Genomic DNA, 20,101 nt, shown 5'->3' with positions numbered 1-20,101 from the left:
CTCCCCCCCCCCCAATTATGAGAAACATATAGGGTTTATTCCCCTTATGTTCACCTAGAAACCTTGGACACAACAATAAAGAAGTAGTTCCGTAAGATATAACCATGTAACTTTTAATGCTAATGAGACTTTTTTTTTTTTTTTGCCAGAAACCATTGTAACAGATTTTTATTTAAAAATGAGAAACAAGAACATTAAGATGGTTTATTACAGGAAGAGTCTTTATAGGGCTTTGGTTTCAGTGAGCTGGTCTGTGACAAAGCAAATTGATGGCTGTGATAGGCTAGTGATGTCATTGTGATGTCAATACTCCTACTTATCTTGCACATGCTTGCTAGTTTGGAACACTTTATGTTGAACTGTGATAGGGGAAACAAGACAGTTCTGTATGCAGAAGCCCATCATGGCTGTAACTGGAGATGAAACAGGTAAGAAGTTTAAAGTGGAATTTAAATTAATTCTGCAGATATTTTTGAAGTTTAGAAAAAGTATTTAAGAATATCTGAGTGTTTGAAAAAGTATTACTTTCTAGTTGCTTAAGAATAAGAGAAGTTTTTAGATACATATAAATCTGTACATTATTAGCTCACTTCTTTAAGGCATCTTGGTGTAACTGCTTCTTTGCTCGGTACTGTACTGCTTGCTTGATTAAAGTAGTAACCCTCTGTGCCTCTCTTTCTCCCTTCACCATCTCTTTCCCTCCTGCACGCAGCTCTGCCCTACTAAAATAAGCTATTATTCCATCTGCAACCTGTTGCAAATTCAGTCTAGCTACAAGTTAAACATAGTGTTCACCATTGTAAAAAATTAAGCTTCCGATTTCATTACTGCGTACAAAGGTAGCTCCAAACAGGATAGGAGAAACCAATGTGTTGTGAATGTTTTACGTGCCTACTTGTTTCTTTCCTCCTGTATTTAAAATGGTGTCTGTTCCTCAGCTAATTGAGTTCAAAGGGCTGACGTCATTACATTTCCTGGAATCGTGTTTCAGCAGGGAAGTGGAAAAGTTAAACTCCAAGCGAGCTGCACATTGACGTCAGCTCCGAGTCATGTTGTGATTTAGTCAGTTCCTTTCTGCTTTGTCAAATGCTGCTGACAGATTGAGTTAACTAGCTCACTACTGCCTCTATCTCCAAGATCTTAGACTGAATAGTTTTTCATGTAAGCCTTATTTTAACATTTCTCTTGAGGTAAGTATCTGCTTAAAGAGGGGAACCATTTTATGCCCCCTATACTGCTTGCCTGAGCAGAAGTTGGGGGCTTTCAGGAAAAATTAAAGGGTAAGGTTGTGCCTCCTGATGAGGCTGCTGTCGCTGCATGTGCTTGGTGACAAGTGGCCTATATATAGCCTGGAGGAGTTCTTTGGCTTTTGCTGGATCTATAGGAACTTGGGATTCAGAGTGCTCTCTGGTGCTCAGTCAGGGAAGTGCTTGTCTTTTCATTGTTCCCCACACCCTAGCCTCTGGTATTTAAATTTGTAATCAGTAATTCTCTTTACTGTGGTTTGATTGTCTTAGTTACAGATAAGTGATTTTGAAAGATTTAGTTACTAGTGACCTTTGTGTGCTTGCAACATTGTTTATTCACTGTTCTTATTTGTAACCCAGTTCTGAATTTGCAGTTGAATTAAGAATGAATGGATGATTACACAACTTCATCACAATTTAGTTCTTTAGAGTTAGTTGGGTCTCAGCCCCCTTCCTGGATTGAAACATTCCATTGTCTTGAGCAAGTAAAACCTGCATTGAATTGTTTTTAAGTTTGTCTTAAAGACTTTTTTTTTAAAGAAGTTTTGTGAAGTTATAGAAGTGCTGTAAATTGTAGAAGGTCTCAAGTGATAAATTTATTATAAGATATAGATGAATTTAAAATGATCTCAAATACTGCATGTCATATGATTCTTAGAAACAATAGCATATTTGTCCATATGTTTACTTTCTAGACATTATTGGTTTATCTTTCTTTCTTTTTGGTGGGTAGGTACTGGAAATTAAAACCAGGAGTGCTTTATCACTGAGCTATAGCCCCAGCCCTTTGTTGTTGTTGTTGTTGTTGTTTTGAGACAAGGTCTCACTAAGTTGCTGAGGCTGGCCTCCAATTGGTAATTCTCCTGGCTCAGTTTCCAGGGTTTGTGGGATTACAGGATTGTGCTACCATGCCCTGCTGGTTTATATCTTTCTTTTAACTAAGTCTTTAATTCCTGTTCCCCATTTGACTTGTCTAAGCATGAGAATTATAGCATTACAATAAAATAAAATGATAACAAATACTGAATATATTGAAAGATGAATGTTAAGGCAATTATTTATGTAAAGAGCTTAAGCAAAATTATTAAACATAAATTAAACATTTTTATACATTTATGTTTACAGAATGAACATACCATCCTTGAATTTTTTCCCCACAGTTTAAACAGTAATGCTTAATCATAATTCCCTTTCCAATTTAAAATTTTCAAAATGTTGAAACAAAACTATCAAGCAATATAGAGCATTCTTTCACAAATCCTGATTGTGCTTTTAGAAATAATTATTTTCCAAAATCTCCTCAGTTCTCATAGAATTAATGCTATTTGAAAACCTATTTTAAAATGAAAAATAAGTTATATTGCCTTTTTTTCCACAAGTGCAAAAAGAGCTCAGGATTTAAAGATATTTTCAGAGGTACAGCAGAGCAGCTTTTAGAACCAGGCCTTTGGACTGTGGACTTGCAAACCAATGGGATTGATCTAGTTCAATGGCTTGCAAACTCTTTGACCATGACCCATATTTTATATTATGACACAGTGGATGTATGTATGTGTGTGTGTGAATGTGTGTGTGTGTTTGTGTATACATTCTACATTTATATAAAATACATTTCAAACAGAATACTCACACTTCCTTTTCTAATTTTCTTTTAATGCTATTCTTAATTTGTTTTTTCTTTTTGTGGTGCTAGGAGTTGAACCCAGGGCCTCATGCCTGCTAGGGAAGCTCTCTACCACTGAGCTATATTCATACCTCCCTTAAAACACAGTTCTTGACTCATGAAATTAATTTTATGACCCACTAATGATCTACAACTTACAGTTTGGGAAAAAAAAAATTGATCTAGACCAAAATCAGGCTCCTAACACAAATGACTGGCCTGTAAGATTTTAGCAGCATTTACTTAGAGGATCATGGAAGTGTCTGTTTATAGTTCATTATTGATTCTGTTGGGTATCATTTAAATTTTTATAAGAAAAAATTTTGTTTTATTAATAAATTAATGTTAGGAGCATAATTCTTTCCTTTAGATTCTGAGTTTTAATAAGTTGTATTCAAATTGAGTTTCTGAATTGTTAACAACAAACTTTCCATCAATTTTGGATAATGATATCTTTAATTTTCACCTTTGTGAAAGGAGGTTATTGGCCATGACTTTTTAAGGCGTTTTAGACATAAAAGAATGAATTTGGTCAGGTTTAACAGCTTCTTGAAGTTGGTAGCAAAGCAAGATATAATTATGTTAGACATGAAAATAACAAATCACTTATCTTGACTTTAAATAAAACTTGAAAGTTCTGTGGAGGATGAAATGGAAAATGGCTTTATTCTGTTTTCCTATTATTAAAAAAAAAAAAAGGGAGAAATGCGAAATGCTAAGGCCTCATGCATACTAGGCAAGTGCTCTAACAACTCCAAATATCCAATTAAAATAAAAGAAAATTTAATGCAATGTAATTTGGGACATTTATTTCATTTTGCCCCACCCATTTTATTTGCCTATATGAATATATTGCCTAATTAAATAATTATGATGCTACTCTGCATTTGTGTAAATAGAAAAATAAAAATCACTTAACATTGCAAATAAGTATAAATATAAATTGAAGAAAGTGCTATCAAAGTAACTATCAAGTTGTGTATATGGAAAGCAAGAAATATAGGTTAAAAGATTAGGGTGAGCCTCATTAAGGAAACCATATTTAAATAGTGAAATAGAAAAGCACTTTACATGGGTTACAATTGAAATACACAAGACAGATACTGTTATACTCTTGTGTATAAATGAACGCAGATCCTGACAGGTAAATGACCTTTCCAGCTTCTAAATGTACCAAGTGGTGAGCCAGTTTGGGTCTTCAGACTCCCTTGGTTCTGCTCATAGTACATTACATTGCTCTCAAAATTCACCTGACAAGGCCAAGAATGTAGCTCAGTGGTAGAGCACTTCCAGCCATGTCCAAAGACCTGGATTTGATCCCCAGCACTGGAAGAAAAAAAAAAAAATTCACCTGACATGGATAAATTAATATCAATGTAACATAAGTCTTAACAGCATGCTACACATTGGTTATAAAATATGCAAAGTGAATTAGCGTTCTTTTAAGTAGTCAAATTGGACTTTTTGCTAGAATTTTTATTATTACTCTCATAGGACAATAGAGCATTTATTTGCCAATTTATAGAACATTAACTTTCAAGTATTCATAACTTTCAATTTTTTACCCAGACTTTCAAAGATTTTCACTTAATAAACAACCTAAGAAGGCCCCTTATGTGTAACTTCGCTTGATTGTGGTAATCATTTCATGATGTGTGTGTGTGTATATATATATATATTTCAAAGCATCACTTTGTACACCTTGAATATATATAATTTTACTTGTCAACTATACCTCAATAAAGCTGAAAAATTTAATGACAATTCCATGTGGTCTATGTGTTATAGTAATTGTAATGAATTTGAAAATGTTTAGTACTTTAATAGGTATTTTTGGTAAATTTAATTTCTCCAAAGAAACCAGAGCAATGGAAAAAGGAAGTATTTTGACAGTATGGGACACAAGGCATAGATAAGTCTGATTTGGGTATTAGGGGCACTGGTGTGGTGGTAGGAAGGGAGAGAACTGAAGAACAAAAGTGGAGAAGATGCCAGTAGCTTACTGGAGAAAGGGAAAGCCCTCTCCCCTACACTTATGACTTTTAAGTTACTTCTGTTGCTTACTTAGGTGTATTTAAAATTACTGGCACATGTAAATAAAAATGAAATTCTAGAATAAAAGGTAGGAACTTCCTCTATAAAGATGTTTTCCTTCAGTTAATATGCTTAGTACTTATGGATACTTCAGCAAATAAACAGTCAAATAAAATCACCATCATATTGGGAGCTGGACAGTTGGACAGATTGTTTCACTTTGGTAGCTATCAGGATAGGCATTTGGCTGGGTTTCTTATTTATTTCTTTGTTTTCTACCCTGACTTGTGGGTTTTTTTAGTTTTCTTTTTACCAATCTGACAAGAGTATATCATTTGGTCATTTGTGATATTCTCCACTTTTGAGGTTCTGTCTTAAGTGATTATATATATATATATATATACACACACACATACACTGAAAGGGACATTTTATGTTATCTTTTAATAGTTTGTTGTTTAAAGGGATATAACAATGTATTATAAATGTAAAAAGTTTTTAGGCATATTTTTAAGCACAATAAGGAGTAAGAACCATATATTTTGACTCCTCAGGTTTGTTAGAAGGGAAACTCCAGGGGAAATTTATTTAAGGATGTTATAAGCCTTTTAACTAAAATACAGTATAAGCATAATTTGGAACATTGTCTTTCAGAATTTAAGGAAGGGAAGAAGAAGGGAAATAACATTTGCTGAATGCCTACCATGTGCCAGGCACTGTGCTAGACACTTTGACATACATTACAGGGTTTATTGTGAGTATTAAATGAGATAATGTATCCCCATTTTACAGATGAGGAAACTGAACTTGCCCCAAGTCACATGGCTGGTAAGTGGCAGAGCTGGACTAGAACCCAGACTCCAAATCCCATGTTTTTTTCTGCTGTACCATGTTTAAAGCTTGCAAATAGAGGTATGAAGTTAATGATCAGAATTGAGAGTTCTAGAAATTTTCTTTTCCCATGAAATACTTGACACCAACCCCTCTAGAATTCTTTCATTTCAAGAGTTAGATGGTTGGAAATACATTATAGTTAAAACCCTCTTCATCTAAAAAATGCCACGTTAGATTTATTTAAGGGAAGATTTAGGAAATAATGCTTTTTATCAAGAAAGGCCACTTTGAATAAATACATATCTTGTTGCTCTCTTTCCATATCATAGTGATAAAGATTTAAATATCATAATTAAGTCTATAAGAAAGACTACTTACTTTAATCATCCCAAATACCTGTACAACACCCTAGGAAGTTCAAAATCATCTTTGTAGTATACACATAAACTCATGAAATAACCATTATATGCCAAATACTGGGCCAGATTATAGGACACACCAAGGTAAAAAGATTCTGCCCCTGACTTGTCTGAATATTTTTACTTGCCTGAGAAAATTAGTGTATAAATAAATATCATATTATCTATCTTCAACTGTAATTTTTAAGCCCTACTGATGACCTCTATATTTTTGGAAATAAAAATGAAATTCTAGAATAAAAAATATTTTGGACACTTTTACTAGTTATAAGGGACAGTAATCAGCCTTTATAAGAAAATAGGAATAAGAAATGGTCATCATGGAGTATAGGATGGTTCTTTGAACTGTGATCCTTGGTTTCTAATCTGCTTTAAATGACCACTGAATTCATAACATCAGAAACTAAAGCCTACTAAGGTTAACACTGTTTCATAACTTATTTCAGAAAAAACAAGAAAGTCTCTTTGCCCATATCTTTTTAACATACTTTACTAATTAGATTACATTTGAATATATGGAATTTATCCCTTGACCTCTGAAAGTATACCATCATATAGATTATTTAGGCTATTATAGAAATTTATTCTAATTCCTATTAATTTATACTAATTCATATTTCTGGCTTGAACTAATAAACTATAATCTCTATTTTAACAAGAATAAAATTAACATGTAACATATCTGGAACATTATAATAAAACCCTGTTTACCTAACATCCCAAAACTAATATATCCAGAAATATCATCCCCTTCTGTTATTTTAAAGTGATCTTTTTTTTTTTTTTTTCCTGAGCTATTACTTCAAAATGTTTTAGGAATACTCCACTTGGAATTGCCACTATCCTTCATGCTGCCCAGTTTGGTTCTTCAAAGGTGGCTGTGGCTGTTCAAAACAGGCAAAAGTTGTTTGGAACCATTCCTGATGTCCATTTTCATCTGTGAAGTATTTCTATCCACCATCCCTTTTCCCAATTTTTTAAAAAAGTTTGTTTTAGTAGATACTCTTAGCTTTTGTATTTCATGTAAGCATTCTGTTCTAACTTCATATTACAGAAGGTAGCAAAGGTATACAAAACTAAAGAGTATAAGAAACCCTTATGCACCCTTATATTAGGGGTTTTCTTTTTTTGTTGTTTTTTGTTTTCACTTCTTTGTGAGCACTGTTTGAAATAGCAAGCTTAGAACTAGGCCTGCATTGAGGCTGCCTGCCCATGTCAACACAGTAACATGTAAATTTCTCATTCCTCACTGGCTATTGTTCCAATTTTAGAAAGCCTATAGCCTCCAGCTGTTGCATTGTTTAAGCTTTTATTATCCTATAACCTTCTTCCTTGGATGTGGGTAAAGAGAAAAGAGGGGAGGACTATATTATTCTATGTTCCACTGCATCTCCTCTGACATTATGATCAAGCTGTTTAAATAATCAGTGCATTATAATTTCTTTTATGTATATAATATATATAAACTTTATGCATATAATGTATATATGTATATATGTGTATATATATATGTGTGTGTATGTATATATATATATATATATATATATATATATATATATATATATATATANAATTATGCTATGTCCATTGTAAAAATATACCACAGTGAATCCTGTGTGTGTGTGTGTATGTATATATATATATACATACATACACACACACACACAGGATTCACTGTGGTATATTTTTACAATGGACATAGCATAATTTGGTAGATTTCATTCTCCAGTACTTGCCTATGCCTTCTCCTCCTCCCTTAATTTCCTTCCTCTATTGGAATCTCTTCTATTTTCCTGAAATCCCTTTTAAAATTCTTTTTCTTTTTTTCCTCTCTAGATTCCACATGAGAGGAAAAATTGACATTTGACTTTCTGGGCCTGACTTAATTCACTCAGCATGATGTTCTCCAGTTGCATCCATTTAAAAATAATAATAGGGAGATTAGTAGAATATATCTCATGGATCAGAAAGAGGGAGGAGGAGAGGGAAAGGAAAGTTACTGGGGAATGAGAGTGAGCAAATTATGTTATGTACATGTTTAAATATGGCATGAAGATTCCATTATTACATATAATTATAATGCACCAGCAAAAACTAAAAAGAGATTTTTTAAAAAATCTTAAGTTAGTTTACCAGAGGTTTTCTTCTTAAATATCTCAAAGCTATAAAAATTAATGAGGCATCTGTATATAATGTTTTGAATAGCCATCAAAACAAACATGTGACTTTTTCTAAGTTTAGTAATAGAAATTGGCTGATGATTATTTATCACAGTTACTATTTATCGCCATTATTTTTAAATTATAAAAAGAAGAAGCAGTAAGTACTACCTTAAAAATAGTATTTTTATTAATTCTGGGAAGACCTTTAGATAATCTTCCCCCAAAGCCACATTTTTCATTTGTTTTATTCTGTTTCTTAATCTTCAAGTCCTAAGGGAAAAACTAATATTCACCAAATAAAAGAAAATAGTATTTAATTTTTAATTTTTAAAAACTGCTTGTCTATTTTCAAAGATAGTATTCTATTTAGGTGAAAAATTCCTGTATTGAAAAAAATTTCAGTTCTTACTCAATGGTTATAATACTTTTTTAAAACTATGAAAATACTATATTTCCTTTTGAATGGCATTTGGTTCAGATCAATTTTTATAAGATTTAATAACTTTTTTAAAACTTTTTTTTTTTTGCATTTAGCTTTGAGAGAGTATATATTTTGTAATATCAAATTGACTCTGAACCATATGTTTTCAAAGTTGAAGCGTTGGTGGTGGAAATGTATTTCATCACTCAAATCCATCTGTCTTTTCTAGGAAGCTGTGTTTAATGCAGTTGACAGACTATTTTGAATATAAATAAGGAAACTATGAGAATTTTCTTTCAGTATTCAATCTGAATACTAAGTAAATATTATATATTAAGAAAATGATTTTTGTATGAATACTTAGGAATATATTACTTAAAAAAGAAAAAGAAAGAAAGAAATCCCGAGTAGAACACTTTTAAGAAAAACTTTGTTGGTTTTCATTTGTTTTTGGTTGTTGTTTTTAACTAAAACCTCAGTGAGCTAGATTCCTTCCCTTTTCTCAATCATTTTCTGGTAATAGGATTTGCACTTATAGACTTTTAGTGACTGTTTCAGGCATGATATAGAAGGTATAGAGAAATCTCTCCATTGGCATGTTCAAGCGATGGAGATGTTCTGCTTAATTAAAATTTTTGTAGTGCTGTGCTAGAGCTAGCACCTTCTGGCTAGCTATAGCCAATTTTATGCTTTCAGCATCTTTATGAATTGATTGTTAAAGCAACCTTTGTTAAAAGTTAAATATATATGCATACACACTCATACAAATGAATTACACTAAAAAGCAACATCACTACTCAAAACTCATCATTTCTCATAAATTTTGTCTGTGCTCTTGAGATTATTTACATATTTTTATCTGTATGGTGTGCTACTTATTTGTGTTTCTTCCCAACTGTACATTCAGTGAAGTCATATTGCTATCTTGACATTGGCCATTGTGAAAGTATTTCCATCATGGAAATCATCAAACACTACAGATTAGGACTTTCTCTCCCCAATCCCTAGAGAACTGTTTCTTAAATATTTTATCAACACACTACTGATTTTAGGCTAAATGAAATGTAGTTAAAAAGCTTTGATAAAAACTTGTCTAAAATGCATTAGGACATTGTTCTACCTTAAATGTAGTCAGAGTTGAAATATTCATATCATAGTTCTATAAATGCTGAAGGAGATCTTTGCTATTTAAGATCCCTGTAATACTCAGAGTAATTATCTTTAACATTAAAAGATCATCTCTAGTGACATATAAAAAGTATGTTTTCAGATTAATTTTATATAAAATATCAACTTGTGAATTGTTTATATAAACTTGCTATATTTTATTTCATTGCAGCTGCCACAGGTGACATGCCCACTTATCAGATCCGAGCTCCTACTACAGCTTTGCCACAGGGCGTAGTGATGGCTGCCTCACCAGGAAGTTTGCACAGTCCCCAGCAACTAGCAGAAGAAGCAACACGTAAACGAGAGCTGAGGCTAATGAAAAACAGGTAAGCTGTTTCACCAGAAATCAGAACTCTCTTATAGGACACATAATTTTTTACTGTGGGGTTTTAAAAAAATTAAACTTTTCCTAAGCTCTTTCTCCCTAGTTAAGTGTTATGTGCATTGTGTGTGGGTTTGTGCTCTGCATGTAATGATAACTAGAATGTCTTCTAGTTAAGAGTACCTAGCCATTAAACTATCTCATTAGAAGGTACATCCCAATGTGTTATAATGGTGATGTTCAAAAGATACATTACTTAAAAAAAAAAAGATTTCATTATAAATAAAATTTCATTTGTATATGGCTTTTACTTTGTGAGGCAGTATTATAAGTATAATTTTTTAACTCTTTATTAGCACAATAAATTTAAGAATTATAAAGCATGTTTGAAATTTTAATCCTTTCAGCTATTTCTAACTTTGGTTTTCATTATTACAACAAAATATGTGCTATTTTGACAAATTCTACTCAAGTACACATACAAAATAAGAAAAATAATTAGAATAATCCATGGCTTCGCCACTTAGAGATACCTCCTAACATTACAGTATGTATGTTTCCAGTCTATTCTTTCATTTTTCTCTCACATATTCTTGCTTGTTGTCTCTGTAATTATATTTTTTAAAAATCAGTATATAATCAAATGCTGTTTTCCCCCAAAAAGTTTTAATTTAATCTTAAACAAAAATTTATTTTAACTTGAATATTATTTTTTGTTTTAGTTCTTATTTTGAAGAATGGCACATATTAATTTGATTTCCAAAATAAACAGAATTGTACAAGAGTTTCCTTGTACAATTTCTTGTCACCTCTTACTAAGTGTTAAATAATGTCCTTATTTTAAGAAAACAAAGCATCAGATGGCATCATCTGCTTGCAACCGATCAAGACTGCAAGGTGGTCTTAATCATCCTGATTAACCTACAAATTGTGGCCTCTGGATCCCTAAAATTCAGTTTTGAGTTTATCACTGTCCTTTGTAACCGTGTGAACTAGATGTAGCTATATTTACTTTATTTTTGTGGTCTTTTAAATGATATGATTTGATATATTATGAGAATCATTGAATTGGCTACTTCTTCCCAAACTTATTAGCTTCACAAATCATTAGATAGAGTTTTGTACACTGGAGAACTCAACAGATAGATACCAGGGATAAGGTCAGTAAGGTATATTCATCTTTGTCAGTGGTTGTTCCAGGTTTACTAAGTCATGCTAGGTTCCTGCTTTTCACTGTCAGCTCTTTGCTGAGAAATCTAGGGGCTGAATGGGTGGGGCTCACACAGCATCACAGTTGTTTTATGGCAGTCCTATTATCATAGATGCTTAAGCTTGGCAGGATGGTGCATTCCTGTAGTATTCGCATCTTGGGAGACTGAGCACATAGAGTTCAAGACCAGCCTAGGCAACATACCAAGACCCCATTTCAAATAAAACAAAAAACTCAAATTTGGGCTGGGGATATAGCTCAGTTGGTAGAATGCTTGCCTCGAGTGCATATGGCCCTGGGTTCAATCCCCAGCCCCACAAAAACAAAACAAAACAAAGTAAAACATAAAACAACTCAACTTTGATCTGATGGAGAAATATGGATATTTTTATGAATTTTCTGAGATTTCAGGAGCTCTGAATATAATTGCTTCTGTGGTCATAGAATATACATTATGAAGGTCAGTTTAGAAATGTGAAGTACACTATTAATGCAAACTATAAAATTGTTCATTGATGTCTCATTTTACCCAAAGAAAATAAAACACAGAAATAGTATTATTTCCCTTTTGCAATTATTCTCTATCCTTATTTTTTATTTCAGAAATTTCTCAATAGAAATGCCAATGTGAAAAATAAAGTATTAGGCAGTGGTTTCCTATAAATGTGCCACACAACTACCTACATATTCATGAAATCTCCCTGAGGGGAGAAAATTACAAAATTTGTATTAAAAAACATCTAATAAATAATAACTGATTGATTTGTGTTTGGACTGCAAATAACCAAGGGAAATGGAGGCTTAAACTTTTAAGTGATTTTTTTTGATCCTATATAGCAGATCAAGAGGTATGTACAGCCAGAACTAAGCCTCAGGAGTGTCCTCCCTGCCCTGTCATCTTCAGCATATACAACTTGCTCTTAGGATCACAATATGACTGCTGCACTTCGAGGCATTGCATTAGATGGGAAGAAAGGAGAATGGCTAGAGCCAAAAATTGGGGCTAGCTGAATCTGCCCCTTCTGAAAACCTCCCAAAAACTTTCACCTACATTTCATTGATTAGAAATAGGTTTCTAGTCCCTAACTGTAAGGGATTATGAAGAATGTTTATTTTAGCTTTCTAAATCTCAATTTCAGAGCAACACAAAGAAAAGCAGCTGACAAAGGGCTATTAGGTGGCTCAATATCTATTTAGCTGATTTCAAGTACTTTATTCCTACTGTTTCTTTAACTTTCACATAATTTCTTTAAGATAAAGGGTCTGGTTATTATTTCCACTTTACAGATGAGGAACTGAGGTTTGGAGAGTTTAAGTAATAAATTGGCCAAGGTCACATAGCCTAAGAACCAGGATATGCAATCAGACAGTCTTTAGGCAAGAGTTGTCTACTACCCTAACACCAGGGTCACCTCAAAAGGCCCTCAATGTAAGCTTCATATTTGACTTCATGGAAAGTAGGTAGGTTTCATAATTAACATGAAAGATCCCTTATATATATTCTCTCTTTTTATTCCTTGATGGCATCTATAGAAGATATTTAATTATATTTCTAATTATATTTCTAGCAATAGCGCATCAGTTTTAATTCTTTTTTTTTTTTTTAATATTTATTTATTTATTTTAGTTTTCGGTGGACACAACATCTTTGTTTGTATGTGGTGCTGAGAATCGAACCCGGGCCGCACGCATGCCAGGCGAGCGTGCTACCGCTTGAGCCACATCCCCAGCCCCAGTTTTAATTCTTTATAGCCTTATCAGCCTTTCCACTTTGCCATGTCATTCCATCTCCATGCTGAGGATAGATCCAGTTAAATACAAGGCCTGTGAACTGAGCTAACTATTAATAGAAGAGACAGGTGTTTTCCATAGCTAAAAGTATTTAGGAATGTACCATCCACTGGTGTGATCATTTAAAGCTTTAGCTTAGAACATTTTTACCCTAGTAACACATACACACACACACAAATGTAAAATATGAAATATGGATATTTACAATCAGCAGCTTGGTAAATAAAATTTTAAAAATTAAATACCTCACTATATTGCTCTTTAATTTTCATTTAATGGTAAGTTGCTGTATAGAATGTTATCTTCCTTCTAGACCCAGAATTTAATGATCTAATAATGAAAACCTTGGTATTCACAAATGAATTTTAGTGACTTTGTGGAAGAGAGTTGAATTATATTACCAAACTGGCAATTTGAAAGTGTGTTTGGATTTATTCTTAACTTTTCCCTGTGCATCATTTATATTAAATCAATCACTATTTTATCAGGTTCAATTCACTTCTACATTTTTTATTTTCTCATTAACCAGTTGAGAAGTCCAGAACTTTGTGAGTTCACAGGGTGAGTGCATTGTTCTTGGCTAGGAAGTAAGGGTTGTTTGTTCTTTTCCTGCAGTTTATTGGGTTTTCAAAGTTTCTTTTCTGCTAACTCTTGTCCTCCCATAGAGAAAACACATATCCAGTTTTTAAGAGTCAGCTATCCTAAAAATAGAACAATTGATCAAAGGCGTTGTATGCGTCATTTAGTTCAGGATTGCAGCAATGCTAATTGGTATTACAGTAACTAGTATTTAGACACATAACATTACTTTTATTAAAGTATAGGATAATGATAATATATGGCAGTTTTTCTGGAATTGAATACTCTAAAATAAAGCTGTTATCAGAGAGCTTCTGTGAAGATTTAAGTGAAATAGTTGCTGTCCCCTCCCACCCTGGAAAAAAAGAAGAGAGAGAAAGCAAATTGTTTTTTAGTGGAATTATGCATGAAAATGACTAACTCATCTATTTATTGGTAGTTGTTGCTTTGGCTGCTGGTTTGTTCTTTCCTTTGGGCATGCTTATAGTGCTTTAAAATTCAGTGTATTGCATATTAAATGCATGTGAGTAGAGAACAGTCTCAAAATGCACTTTTGAATTATTCAGTAGCTTCCTTTTCCATAATTTCAATTGTGGTGTTTTCACATTTGTGCATTTAAATTGCCTGAATTATTGAGTGTTGCATTATGTAACTCTGTTTTTCCTTTTTTAATTTTCAGAAAGTGTCCTTTTTATTTTGTTTTATAAAAATGCACATGTCTTATTTATTGTTGTAATTTATCCATGTTGTGTTTTCTAGCCAAAAAAAAAAAATTTTTTTTTCAGTCATGAATGATCTTGTTTTATTGAAATTTGACAAAGATCTTCAATATTGACATTTAAGGTTTCTGAGGAACAATTCTTCTAATCATTTTGACCAAATAAAATGTATTCATTGTGATGGAATATGTGTAGCTTTTGGCAGACAAAAAATAATTAAGAGGATCAAAAGGATCTATAAATGTTTTTGTTGATATTCCACTTGGGAATGTGGTCCTATTGTGTAGTTTACTGAACACAGTTCTGGTCATTGTTATCATGGAAAGTGTGTCCTAAGAAAACACCAATTGGGCAAATTGATCGTGCTCTCAAGTTGTTCCTGTTGTCTTACAAAAAGGCATGTGCTTGGTTCCATTTGTTGTGTGGCTTTGTACAAATTTTTCCTAGGTTTGATTGGCTATTGATTTTGGGGGGCACAAGTCATTGAGCCACTCTGGATTGTACTGGGAGGTTGTTCCTGTAGTCATTTGCCTTGTGTTGGTTCCAGGGAAGCTGCCCGGGAGTGTCGCAGGAAGAAGAAAGAATATGTCAAATGTCTTGAAAATCGTGTGGCTGTGCTTGAAAACCAAAACAAGACCCTCATTGAGGAACTCAAGGCCCTCAAAGATCTTTATTGCCATAAAGCAGAGTAACTGTCTTTGACTTGGACCTTGTTTACTCTAAACTCTAATCAAGGCAGGCGTTGCACCAGTTCTACTAATTGCCATGTGGACTTGTGGAAGGGACATATGTGACCCTTAACTAAGAATCCAGTTTGGCTTAGTGTTTGAAATTGAATTGGGAATATTGTTCCAGGATTTGGAGTGCAACTGTGTTCACATTTACCAAGCTTACTTCAATCTGTTTGTCAATAGCATGCAAAAAATGTTTTGTTTGCCCTTTGCTTCTACTTTTTCCAGGGAAGCTGCTAAAGAATGTCGACGTCGAAAGAAAGAATATGTAAAGTGTCTGGAGAGTCGAGTTGCAGTGCTGGAAGTGCAGAATAAGAAGCTTATAGAGGAACTTGAAACCTTGAAAGACATTTGCTCTCCCAAAACAGATTAGTAGAAATATTTAACTATGAACTGATTACAACATGTACAGTTGCTTTTGAAGGCAATACAATATATAGCCGGCAAGAATTATGGCTTTTTTCCTTTGTATCATTCATCTTACTTTCTAATCTCTAACATTCCTAAAATGCTTCCCTGTACGTAGTTAACTCTTAGGTATAACTTCAATTTTTTTAAAAAGAGACAAACTGTAAAAAATGTATGTAACAAATTCTTAAAATGAAATATTTGTAAGACTTGTTCCAATGCTACATATTTGCAGTTCCCAATCTCTGTGTCATGAATAGTGTCCTATGTAATAAAACTTTTTGCAGGTCTTTAAAATCATTTTAGGAAAGGATGATCAAATGCATCCAGCAGTAAAATAAAGTTAAACCACAAAAATACCTCAGGAAAGAATTGAAAGAAAGTATATCTAATGACATGCCTATATGAGAAGAATAGCCTAGAAATGAATTTTTGGCAGATTTTTGTATTAGTCACTTTGTAAAGAAAATATTATACAGCTGTCCTTGAATGCTATAGTTGAAGACAGTTTTAATAGAACCATGTTGGTTGCACTTTGTAGTATTTGGTGCTTATTTAAATTTCTGAACATATATTACAGTTTTTTACTCTATTGTGTAATATAAATTATCTTTTAGAAGTTCTTAGTGTTGGTTTGATATTATCCAATGAAAGTGACAAGATATTTTTAATATCTAGAAGGAGTTAAAGCCTATTAGAATTGGATTGCATACATTCAAGGGTATGAGCTGGTTCCTTCACTGGGTCATGATCCTTGCAAATGCTCCTTTTGCCATCTCATCTAAGGGTCCTAGGACCCCAGGGCTGGGGATGTGGCTCAGTGGTAGATGCTTGCCTAGCATGTGTAGGGCTCTGAGATGCAATCCTAGTCCTGCTAAATAAATGATAAAAAGGATGGTCCCAGAGATTTGTACAGAAGAACAGAGCAGAACGACCAGAGGCCAGCCTTTGGGGTGGACTGGCCCTTCCTGTTAGATGGTCTGGAGATCTGCTGATGGCCATCATCTGCAGGAATTTTGAAATAAAACCAAAAACAATCCGAGATTTTATTTTTCATTTCAAAACAGCTTAAAGTCCATATCACATCAAATATTCTTCCGTCATTATATTCAGATGAAGTTCCTTACAACTGAGACAGCAATGTTGCTACTGGTATCCACAGTTCATCTTACTTTTATAGTAAAGAGCTTCAAGGCCTAGGCTCAACACCCTAACCATGCAACATTCACCAACAGTACTGAATGTGGACTGTGTACTACACTCTACTGTATTTTCTACTGTAACTTCAGACTTGTTGAGGACCCCCCACCTTTAGTAGCAGAACTGACAGTGGGTATAGGGAGGTACAAAAAAACAGGAGGTCGTTCCTAAAGTTCCAACTGCTGCTGCCCCCATATCATCATCATTCTTTCTCTTATCTGTAACTTCCAGAAGGTAGGGAGTGCTATTATTGGCTTTGTTTTAAAATACTTATTGCAGAGCCTGAGCTTGAATTTCTTTTGGTCTTTCTTCTATAGAGAAGTAAGATGAGGAAAGAAGATGTAGAAATAAAAAGGAAAGGAAAACCCCAAGCTTTAGGTGAAAGGAAATGGTTATTTGCACTTAACTCAGTCAGTCATTACAAATCAGTTGTGTGCTTGGAGTGGTAGACATGGAGAGGAAGGCACAGGACTCAGCAGACAAGATGTGCAGAGTTAGAAGCAGTAAATGCTGTGTTAAAATTAGGGGAAGATGTAGGCAGGGATTAAATAAGAAACTCCATGTAGGAGGTCCATTTGGAACCAGGCCCTGAGATGATTGATGGGGCTGGGGAAGAAGGTATTCCAGAGTGGGAATACAGAACACGTGATGCTTGGATTTGGGTTGGGGTGAGGGGGATGAAGGGGAAGCAAAGTAAAGTTAGTACTCACACAAGAGTTAGTTTCGTAAGAAAGAGAGAGCACACCTGTAATGTCAGTGATTAGGAGACTGAGGCAGGAAGATTACAAGTTCAAGGCCAGTCTGGGCAGATGAGTGAAACCTTTCTCAATTAAGAAAAAAAGGCTGGGGATGTAGCTCAATGGTAGAGCACCCCAATTCAATCCTAACTACTACAAAAAGAGAGCAAGAAATGTATGTGCACGTGTGCACTCTGTTACTTCAGTAGAAGGGGAATATGCTCAATTACTTGAGGTCACAAGTAACAAAAGTCCCCCTTATTATAACAATTGGCTTTAGTGAGAAGGTGCTTCGCTGTAGCATATCACCACAAAAATTTTAATTAAGCAGAACATCTCCATCCTCTGAACTTTCCAATGGAGAGATTTCTCTGTAATTTATATCGTGCCTGAAACAGTTACTGAAAGTCTATAAGTGCAAGTCCTATTCTACCAAATAAGGATTGAGGCAAGAGGAATTTTATGACCTTACAAAATGAGGAGTCCACAGGTAGGAGATATCAAGGTTGCTTAGTTCTGTGACATATCAAGGCCAGATTCATCTTTCTCTAGTCACTGATTCCCTCAGTCCTCATATTGCCGCCACAGTTTCAGGCAGCAAAAGATGGAAAACATAGCCACCCCTCCCTTATTTGTTTGTTTGCTTCTGGACACCTCTCCATAAGTTCCTCAGCAGCACACTCCCTCTGAATCTCCTAGGCCAGACTTTCATGATATCTTTGTTTCTTAACCAATCACTGGCAAGAAGAATAGAATTAAAAGCACTGGGTTGCTAATGAAGATTCCACTCCTAGAGCTGAGGAAAGTTCCAGGCTTTGGGAAAGCATATGGCCGTCAATGTTAAATAAAATTGGGGTTCTGGAAGAATTGTGTGTGGGCAACTGGCAATATCTGCTGTGGAGATGAGTGAGTGCTTAAACCATTCAGGAAGTCAGGAACAGCTTGTGAGAGGGCTGGGGCTCAAGCCAAACTCTGAAAGATGCAGAGGAAATTTTTATTCTTTCTCATCCAATTTGTTCCTGAAACCGGGATTTTGTTACCAAAATAGTCCTATTTGATAGCTCTCCATTCAGCTTTACAACAGATATTGCCTACAGCCTGTCAGGGAAGCAAGTGAACAGTAAGTTGGAATCTACACGAATATTTACATCCTGTACGTCACTGTTGCTTAGAATCCAGGGCTGTCACTGCATTTGTTGTCTTTTCTTAATCCTAAAAGTTTCAGAATCTGGACTGTGGGATACAGAAATTACTGATCCTGGGTCATGGGATTACATCACTTGTTTGTCATGTTTAACTAGGTACTTCATGATGCTAAATATTACATGATGGGAGAATAAAGGAAATGCATGTATATTAGTATATAAATGTGTGTGACCACTATCCTTGCCCCAAATTGAGAACATTTAGCATAAGTGGCATACTTTGAGTTGATGGCAACTGTTTTAATGTCTAATGACTCATTTCTTTCTCAGACATGCTTCTCAATTTTCTTTACATACTCTTCTGACATTCAGTGCATGCTGTCTCCTATAGGCCTAAAAGTAAACCTTGAAACCACACCCCCCCCGAAAAAAAAAAATGGTTGGTTTCATAATGACTTGAGAAACCAACACACTTTTTCAAGTGTACACCAAAAATAATTTAGCAGTTTTGACATGTGTGAAGCAAGCAGAGCTGTCACCAGGTGGCTAACCATGAAGATATGACTTTCATTCTGTTTTATGGTCATGAGTTTCATTCTGTTTTACTGTCTTGTATCCTATCCTGGTTTTCAGAAACTTCAATATGCGTTGCCCTTTCTAAGGTCAATCTGAAAGACATAAATATGGTTCTGAATGACTCAAGCACAGATATTTTAATCTTCATACTTCATGGGTAGCTTTTTTCTATATATAAGCCATTTTCTCATAAGTGCATTTCATATTTGTATATTTCAGGATTTTAAATGCATTTTTCACACAGAACTTTTTTTTTTCTTTTGCAGTCCTGGGGCTTAAACGCAGGGCCTTTCACATGGTCGGCAAATGCTCTACCACTGAGCTACATTCCCAACCCCCACAAAGATTTTTAATACTCTACTATTAATTCTTCAGAGATCCATTTTGCCATGGGGTATTATGTGGTAGCTTATAATGATATTTAAGATATTTCTTTTCGGGGTCATTCAGGACCAGACTTGCATAATTCCATCAGGGTTGGACAATGATGAATCAGGGAGAAAACTTATTGTACTAGTGCATTGTTGTACTAGATTGTACTTACTCAAATAAAATGAACCCTGGTTACTTCTGAACCAGTCTTTCAACAGGAGACAAGAGTTTTTTCAGAATTTTTCTTTATTGAAAATACTTTAAGAAACAGCAATGAAAGGTTGAGCCCCATGAGTTATTTGGATGGTGCATAGGCGCACACACACTCTTATACATGTGAGTTCATTTTCCCTCTTTTCTG

General features: G+C 34.3%; 1 protein-coding gene across 31 annotated transcripts in view; it reads left to right on the top strand.

The window, feature by feature from the left end:
• Positions 1–19,015, top strand: part of Crem (cAMP responsive element modulator) — a 66,736-nt gene extending 47,721 nt beyond the window's left edge. For 7 of the 31 annotated variants that reach the window (XM_048809071.1, XM_015483433.2, XM_015483427.2 and 4 more), the window contains 3 exons: positions 5,737–5,772; positions 10,120–10,276; positions 15,119–19,015. In XM_048809071.1, the coding sequence (XP_048665028.1) occupies positions 5,737–5,772; positions 10,120–10,276; positions 15,119–15,263 (338 nt within the window). In that variant the 3' untranslated portion in view covers positions 15,264–19,015. Of the gene's footprint in view, positions 1–204; positions 429–491; positions 1,191–5,357; positions 5,699–5,736; positions 5,773–10,119; positions 10,277–13,802; positions 13,835–15,118 lie in introns of those variants that run through there. The other 24 variants (XM_015483429.2, XM_015483437.2, XM_048809075.1 and 21 more) reach the window with 12 other exon arrangements.
• The last annotated feature ends 1,086 nt before the right edge of the window (positions 19,016–20,101 follow it).

The sequence above is a fragment of the Marmota marmota genome, unplaced genomic scaffold (assembly GCF_001458135.2).
Source record: "Marmota marmota marmota unplaced genomic scaffold, marMar, whole genome shotgun sequence".
In the NCBI taxonomy this organism is placed as follows: Eukaryota; Metazoa; Chordata; class Mammalia; order Rodentia; family Sciuridae; genus Marmota; species Marmota marmota.
The sequence above is the reverse complement of the archived record's forward strand: the minus strand, read 5'-3'. Positions and strand labels throughout refer to the sequence as shown.